Source organism: Sinocyclocheilus rhinocerous, unplaced genomic scaffold (assembly GCF_001515625.1).
Source record: "Sinocyclocheilus rhinocerous isolate Xijiao unplaced genomic scaffold, SAMN03320098_v1.1 scaffold168, whole genome shotgun sequence".
Classification (NCBI taxonomy): domain Eukaryota; kingdom Metazoa; phylum Chordata; class Actinopteri; order Cypriniformes; family Cyprinidae; genus Sinocyclocheilus; species Sinocyclocheilus rhinocerous.
This window is the reverse complement of record NW_015635532.1, coordinates 81,703-90,777: the sequence shown is the minus strand read 5'-3', so window position 1 is coordinate 90,777 and position 9,075 is coordinate 81,703. Positions and strand designations below refer to the sequence as shown.

At 36.5% G+C, this 9,075-nt stretch overlaps 1 protein-coding gene across 1 annotated transcript in view; it reads right to left on the bottom strand.

Moving 5' to 3' along the window:
* Window positions 1-9,075, bottom strand: part of LOC107747105 (protein diaphanous homolog 1-like) — a 135,910-nt gene that overhangs the window by 82,840 nt on the left and 43,995 nt on the right. The window contains exons 12-14 of the mRNA XM_016561530.1: window positions 5,346-5,461; window positions 3,285-3,349; window positions 295-474 (exon numbers count right to left, since the gene is read on the bottom strand). Coding sequence (XP_016417016.1) covers window positions 295-474; window positions 3,285-3,349; window positions 5,346-5,461 — 361 coding nt within the window. The remainder of the gene's footprint in view (window positions 1-294; window positions 475-3,284; window positions 3,350-5,345; window positions 5,462-9,075) is intronic.

Below are 9,075 nucleotides of genomic sequence, written 5' to 3'. Positions count from 1 at the left end.
TCATGGTTAAGTTGTATTTACAACACTGTTCCAGAACAGTTCAACCCAAATATGCGGATGTAAGCAACGCATTTAATGGAGGACGAGGAGTGTTTCCTGGGAGAGTAGCCTACAATGCCGTTGTATATTGTTTCTGCTTCTGAAAATCCCAGTAATGTGAAAAGAGTCCACTGTTTTTAAACAAATTTAAACGAACAGGAAGTCCTGCCCTAAACTCACGCCATTGGTTGAGCCAAAGTTATGTAGGGCAGAAATGACATTATTTCCTGTCGGTGTGATGTTACAGTCCTGTACCTTCTTATTCAGTTGGCTGATCTCTGACTGCAGGCCCTGGTTCTCTTTCTCCTGGTCATTCTTCTCTTGCCCAAGGTTCTCTTTCTCAGTGCTCAGCTCCAGAACCTTCTGCTCGTAATCGGCCTCCAACTTCTTCAGCTCCACCTGCAGCTCGTGACGGGCCGTCAACTCTGCGTCCAGCTACACAGAACAGAGCATCCATCATCAGAACCACATACATCTGAATTACAGAACACATTTCTGACAAATACAAGTTAAGCGAAAACCTTTTGAATGGTTTGAGATCTCAAAAGTTTGGAGTCTGTATGTTTTTTTTATGCTTGTTGTCTTCTCCTCACCAAGACTACATTTATTTGATTAAATTTACAGCAAAAACAGTAATATTGTGAAATATTATTACAATTCAAAATAACAGTTCTCTGTGTAAATATATTGTAAAATGTAATTTATTCCTGTGATCAAAGCTGAATTTTCAGCATCATTACTCCAGTCTTCAGTGTCACATGATCCTTCAGAAATAATTCTAATATGCTGATATGCAGCTCAAAAAACATTTCTTATTATTATCAGTATTGAGCATTGAACATTGTTTTTTTAAGTGGATTAAAAGTTCAGTTCTTTCTGAATAAAAGTATGAATCTATTTTTTAATGTTACTGACACCGAACTTTTGAACAGTAGTGCATACTATATACAGCATTTAAAAAATAAATAATATGCTAAAAACATTTCAAACCGCAATATGCTACACATCACATGATCTCATTACATTGCATGTATAATTCTCTGCTGTAATCCAGAAGGTCAAGTAAAGCGCATCGCATGCAGAATCATAAGCAGGGCAGTGTGTTTGTATACTGTGCAGTGTATTCTGCTAAAACAGTATGAATCTTCATTTGACCGAAGTGATATATTGTGTTATCAATAAACTCTCAGGTGACCCGTGTTTACACAGTGACCCTCAATTTATCACTATCAAGGGGGTTTGTTGTTGTCAGCGCGGGCGACTCAGAGGACGGATTCAAGAACAAATCTGAGCCGAAATGGAGTCTCTATGGATTTTAGTATTCACCTCACAAACTTCCACAAAATCTGTCCTTCTGCCTCACACAGACAGACATTGACAATTTCCGGTGACATTGACGGCGGGTGTTTGCAAGCCAGACATGCAATTACGTGACAGCAGCGGAAATGGGAGGGTCATATGCGCACACACACACACACACTTGCTCCATGTGTTAGTAATGAGAGTCGTTTGCTGTCGCTCTTCTGACGACACACAGCTATTACTCTGAATTAGAAAGGGAAGGAGGGGAAGAGAGAGAGGAAGAGTAAACACTCGCCTGACAAGCCCGATAGGACACACACTCATGCAAATGCAGAAGTAAAGCAGAGAGTATTGCAGTGTTTACTTTATTTGAGCTGTGACAGAGAAAAACACACACACAGAAGGGTAAATCTCAGGAAACCTGTCAACAATGTGTCATGGTCAAATTGCATCCCCAAAAACGTAAAAAAGAAAATTATAGTTTGCTTAAAGAAATCTTTGTTTATAAAAGATTCATTGATTTACTAGAGATTTAAACTGTATTTTGTATTTGTACTGCCTTTCAGCTTATAAAAACAGTGCATTGCAGTAATATATGCATAAAATGTATCCACTCCTCCACATCACGAGTAGACACGCCCCTTATTGCTGATTGGCTACAAGTTTGTTTTGCTATTCGGCCCAAATCAGTTTTCTAAAGTGTTTTTGAAAAATCACATACCCTGCCTTTTTTTAAAAAAAATTTTTTTCTTCAGGTTTAATTAACGCAGGGGTGAAGCTAGAGTTGGCCACCCCACTCACAACTGCTGCTTCGGTCTCTTTTTTTTTTTTATTATGGTAATGAAAGTATTCATTATAATGTTTCGTATTGAGAACTTAATGCTTAATTGTTGTGAAAATAAATTAATTTTCATTGCAATAATGTAAAAAATGCATAACATACATCTGTAACATTTTTACATAATCTTTACATAAATTGGTCATTTTAAATTGTAATACAGTAAGAAAACACTGCATTACAGTAATGAGAATTGAAGAATCATTATTGAGTTGCACACAATAAAATTAAAGTAGAACACCATGATGAATTATGGTAATGAGAATTTTAAGGTTAAATGTGTGTCATGAACATAAAAATCTCATGGTCATTAATGTCATGTGAAAAAAAACATGTAACATTTATACATCATGGTAGAATTTGTTGCACTGCATTGCATTTAATTTTGGTGATAACTAAAAAATTTGTAAAAAAAAAAGTAATTACATAAAATAAGCCATTTTTAATTGTAATACAGTAGGAAAACACTGTATTACAGTAATGAGAATCTAATTTGAATCATTAGTGAGAGTGACACAAAAAAAAGTAAAACAACAGGATGCATCATGGTAATGAGAATTTGAGGGCTAATTTTGCTTAATTGTCATGAAAAAATATCACAACGCAAAAAAACAAAAACAAAAAAACCTTAACTGTAATATTAATAGACTGTATTTTCTTTCTTCCTTTTTTTGGATTTGGCTGTGAAATATATATTTTTTTTTTGTTTAGTTTTTTTTAGAAACCCACACAAGATGCACACACACACAACAGTACATGCATACAGATAAAGGCACACACACACGCAGGGTAATTGTAGACTGTATTTGGTGAGTTTGGAGGGAAGATGTCAGGAAGAGACAGGAAATCTCCGTTCTGCTCATCTCATCTCTCAAATTACACATCTGTCAACTGACAGGCGCGCTGAGACGGCGGGGGACATCTGGGAGCAGTGGCTGCATGTGTGTGTGTGTGTGTGTGTGTGTGTGTGTATATGTGTCGCAGTAAATCTGCTGTTGTTGATCGATATTGGAGCCCCGTTCGATGCATTTCAGCAGACAATGATTTAGTTTAAATCTGTGTGTCATTCATCCAGACTCAAGAGCGTGTTTATCTGTGTCAATACCTTCTTTTCCAGCTCTGTGGCCTTAGCTTCACTGATTTCCACTTTGGTCTTATCAACCATGTTATCTAGAAAGAAAGAGAGACAGGCAGCGAGTGAATAGACAGTTTTAGAGGTGTGTGTGTAAAGTGCCCTTCACTGCGACGAGTCTCTTTTCCTCTTGTGATTCGTGCTCTGATTACTGAACGATCTAATTAAAATCTGCTGCTCACTTCATCCCATCTCAAACTCATGCTAAAATAAGAAACCCAAAAGTGTCTTTGAAATCACCACACAAAGGGCAGCATACATTCATACATCTAAAGCTCCTGGAAAACTCTTCTGTGTCTGTTCTCAAACCCTAAAGTCTCTCTGAACTCCAGATCAATATCACTCGCATGTGTGGCGTCACAACCCAAAAAGAGTCTCAGGAAAGCGAACAAAGCTTAGTTTAACCGGTGAGTCAGACAGCGAGAGGGTCAGCGCTGACGTCAGCAGCCAATGAGAGAGGTTTCTAGTGAGATATGATAATGAGATCACAGGTGGCAGTGAGAATGGAAGTACAGCAGGAAGTATGCAAGCAAAATGTGAAGTACAAAGGAGATTACACAAGGAAGTTCGCAAGGAAGGAAATTTGAAAGCATGTGCAGACGTAGAGAGCAAAGTACGCATGGAAGTTCATTTGGAATTAAGGAAGTATGACAGAAAGGATGGAAGTATGGAATGATGTTTGAAAGGAAGTACAAAAGGAAGTATGAAAGGAAGGATGGAAGTAAGGAAGGAAGTTCTGAAGTATAGAGCAAAGTATGCATGGAAGTTCAAAGGGAAGTAAGGAAGTATGACAGGAAGAATGGAAGTATGGAATGATGTTTGAAAAGAAGTTCAGAAGGAAGTACAAAAGGAAGTTTGGAGGGAAGTTTATAAGTAAAGATGAAAGAAAACAAGGAAGTATGGAAGTGCAGAGTTTGGAAGGAAGGAAATTTGAAAGAATGTTCAGAAGTACAGAGTTTGGAAGGAAAGATGGAAAGAAGTTTGAAAAGAAGTTTGAAAGAGTTAAAGAGGAGTACTGGAAATATGGAAGTAGCATGGAAGGAAGTTCATAAGGAAAGATAAAAAGAAGTCCGGAAGTACAGAGGAAAGGATGTATGGAAGCACAGGGCTGTACAGAAGTATGACAGGTGGGATGAAAGTATGGAAGTCAGTATGGAAGGAAGTTTGGAAGGAAAGATGGACGGTTTGAAAGGAAGATTGAAATAGTTCATTATGAGTAATGGAATTATGGAAGTAGAATGGAAGTAAGTTCAAAAGGAAAGAAGAAAATATGGACATTGGTATGGAACTAAGTTTGAAAGGAAGGATAGAAGAACAGATGGACGTTTGAAAGAGAGTTCAGAAATACAGAGCAAAGTATGCATGAAAGTTCAAAAGGAAGTAAGGAAGTATGACAGGAAAGATGGGAATATGAAAGTTAATATGGAAGGAAGTATGGAAAGAAAATTTGCAAGGAAGTTCAAAAGGAAATGTGAAAGGAAGAAGGAAGTTTATAAATATTGAAGTATTATGGAAGGAAGAATGTTAGTTTTCAATTATATATTTATAGTTATATTAAATTATATATTTAATTATACAATTATATTTATTCAATTAAAAAGTAAGAACATGGTTAAAATATGGCTACTAGTATTCTACAGAAAACTGAAAAATATGCATCGTATTAAGCTTATGTTATATGTAGTTTATGTTAAACCTGTGCAATCCAAATGGATGGACATTTTTGCGATTCAAATACACAAATCTTAGGCCTAAATATTTTTTGAGTGAACCTGGAGAAACTTTAGGCCAAACATCAGACCCACACAGCTAAAGTGAGCCAAACCAGAAGCCGTCTCAGACAAACACGACATGCTAATGACAAAATGAGCTTATTTTGACTAAATCCTAAAGAGCTTGTTTGTGAGCACTCTCAATGTCACGCTGGATTATTCTGGATGGGATTTGAGATGTTCTGATGTTTTGTGGGAGTTTCTGAACGCTGCCACCCAGTGGCTAAATGTGGCATTAGAGTGTCTTGTGTTTGTCTCTTACCAATCAGATGGTCCACCTCCAGGTCAAACTTCCTGCATTTGAAGTCTGGATCACAGCCGTTCCTGTGCAGAACGATCTGAGCCGTACACTCATCAATGAGTTTATAGTACTGAGGCCTGAGAGACAGACAGAGACAGAGAGACGTCAATCTGTGTTCAACTAGCATCAGTAAGGAGATTCTGAAGCTCAGAAAGAAGCCAAACAGAGATATTGAGCGGCGAGTTCATAAAATAAAATAAGAGACTTTCATCACACTGACTGGCACAGGGTCACACACACCAGCCGCCCATGATGACCTCCAGTGACCTTTCAAAATGAGACACTATAGACAATTTTATCCATCAAAACTGGATTATGATGCCCAGAAATGCTGTTTAGGCAGGCAGCTCACTAGTTTTGAAACACAGCCCATATGGGATTGTGTATAAGTGTGTAGTGAGATGTCATTTTAATGCATGTGCACTCAAAGAATATAAGATTTAAGTATGTGAATACAAATTTTCCATCCTTTTGAATTATAGTTTTTAATACAAACAAATAAACTTAATGTGAAGCATATTTGTCTGTCTTACATGAAACAGGTAAGAAAAAAGTCAGATTTCTACACTCAAAAAGAAATCAAGGCAGTTATTATTAGCTATCTGCATCTATATTATTTAAATGATCAAATTTTCAAAATGCATTTATTCAAATTGCTTAGAATCAGCACAAATCTTTGTGAAAACATGTATTCAGTTAAAAAGACTTATTATAAATAAAGTAAAACATAAAAAAAAAACTATTTTATTACTTGAAATAAAATGTTAACTGAAATCAAACACAAACGTATTTTGTCAGTAAATTTCAGAGGCAACATTTATCATTTTCATTTAGTTTAACTTGATGCATTAAAATAACTAAAACATAAATAGAATTTAATCAAAACTATATAGACAAAAACACTCTGACTACAAATTAAAATGAAACCAGAAAACATGAAAAAAAAAAAAAAAGCTGTGGAACAAACAATATTTAATTTGTTAAAATATATGTGACCGAAACAAATCGGTTTTATTGACAAATACATAAAACTGGTTATTGTGTTTAAAACGCATTCAGTTTATTAGTGCTGTTACAGAAATCTGACCTGTTTATTTGTGACTGACAAATCTGGATCACATTAAGTTTATTAGCTCATTTATGTTATAATATTCTGTGTAATCCAAATGGATGGACATTCAAATGCATAAATCCTACATTTAGGTCTAAATATTTTGAGTATGTGTGTGAAAGAGGTTTTAAAAAGCCGACACCTGTGTGTTTACATCTGATATTTGAGAGGTTTTCCAGACAGTCCATTTGTGAGAAATCTGCCATCTTGACCTGGTGTGAAACAAACTCCATACGTTCTTCATTTTCCACCAAGCTGTTTCTTTTTCCCTTTATTTGCCCTCTTTTCTCTCCCTCCCTCTCCACCAAACTCCCGGTTTCTTCGGTGGAGCGAGAGAGACCCCTAGTGTCCTTGTGAAAGTGCAGCCGCTTGTTTGCGTTTAACCAGAGGCTTTTGGAGACATCAGAATAATCCTAATTAATTCTCTGTCGTCAGTGATTAAAGTGATGAAATGAGAGTTTGTTTGTGGGCAGACGGGCCGCTCTGGGATTTGAGCTGCAGTTATATTTGGAGGATAATTATATGGAGGCGTCGTCATTTTCTGCCATGTGTCAGCACATTAATCGCTGAAGAGAAACTCGCATGAAACGATTCTGCTGATGGCAGCAGAGAACAACCTGCAAACCGCTCCATCTCGCACTTCTGTTGCTCAGCTCCTTTCTCAAAACTCTCAGCTCTTGGCTCATTTCCCTACTTACGTGACGCTCATAACATTTATTTAACTTCTCTGCTCATATTCTGCAATTAAATGGTTAGTTTGGCTAAAATTGCACCATTATTTAATCATTCAATGTTCTCCATAAGGTCTCATACTCTAAAAAAGGACCTAAAAGTACAATAAAAGACTCATGCTCTATATTTCATGTCTTCAAGTCATACAACAGTTGCTATTCATTGATAACCAAATCTCACTCATTCTGCCACATTCAAACTCGGCACAAATAGTCAAGCTTGTTAATAACTTATATTTGGGTATGTTTCTCACTCAAAACTATCATAAGACCTGGATTACAGTCAAACAGGCGTTAATATTGTGAAATATTATTATGATGTAAAATAACGTTTTTCTATGTTAAAATACATTATTATGAATGCATTTTCATTATATGAATTTTCAGCATCATTACTCCAGTCTTCAGTGCCACATGATCCTTCAGAAATCATTCTAATATGCTGATTTATTTATCAGTGCTGGAAACTGTTGTGCTGCTTAATATTTTTTTGGAACCTGTGATACTTTTTTCAGGATAATATTCTGTGTAATCCAAATGGATGGACATTCAAATGCATAAATCCTACATTTAGGTCTAAATATTTTGAGTATGTGTGTGAAAGAGGTTTTAAAAAGCCGACACCTGTGTGTTTACATCTGATATTTGAGAGGTTTTCCAGACAGTCCATTTGTGAGAAATCTGCCATCTTGACCTGGTGTGAAACAAACTCCATACGTTCTTCATTTTCCACCAAGCTGTTTCTTTTTCCCTTTATTTGCCCTCTTTTCTCTCCCTCCCTCTCCACCAAACTCCCGGTTTCTTCGGTGGAGCGAGAGAGACCCCTAGTGTCCTTGTGAAAGTGCAGCCGCTTGTTTGCGTTTAACCAGAGGCTTTTGGAGACATCAGAATAATCCTAATTAATTCTCTGTCGTCAGTGATTAAAGTGATGAAATGAGAGTTTGTTTGTGGGCAGACGGGCCGCTCTGGGATTTGAGCTGCAGTTATATTTGGAGGATAATTATATGGAGGCGTCGTCATTTTCTGCCATGTGTCAGCACATTAATCGCTGAAGAGAAACTCGCATGAAACGATTCTGCTGATGGCAGCAGAAAACAACCTGCAAACCGCTCCATCTCGCACTTCTGTTGCTCAGCTCCTTTCTCAAAACTCTCAGCTCTTGGCTCATTTCCCTACTTACGTGACGCTCATAACATTTATTTAACTTCTCTGCTCATATTCTGCAATTAAATGGTTAGTTTGGCTAAAATTGCACCATTATTTAATCATTCAATGTTCTCCATAAGGTCTCATACTCTAAAAAAGGACCTAAAAGTACAATAAAAGACTCATGCTCTATATTTCATGTCTTCAAGTCATACAACAGTTGCTATTCATTGATAACCAAATCTCACTCATTCTGCCACATTCAAACTCGGCACAAATAGTCAAGCTTGTTAATAACTTATATTTGGGTATGTTTCTCACTCAAAACTATCATAAGACCTGGATTACAGTCAAACAGGCGTTTGTTATTCTGCTTCATGATACTGTTTGAAAGCTTTTTTGACAAGCTTAGACAAGTTTAGAATATAACCAAGTACTAAATATACTATATACTGTATACTATATACTGTATACTAATATTATATATATATATATATACACACACACACACACACGCATATACACAACAGTTCTTTCTGGTTCTCAAATCTGATTGGTTGAGAACCGTGAGATATTATACTGGTATCGCCACAGGAACGCCCTTTCACAATTTTGTATCACTCCGCTTGTTCTAGCTGGGTCTATGTTTTTTTTTATTATTATTCACTGAGCTAATCGTAGAGTACGTTAGTTAATATAAGAA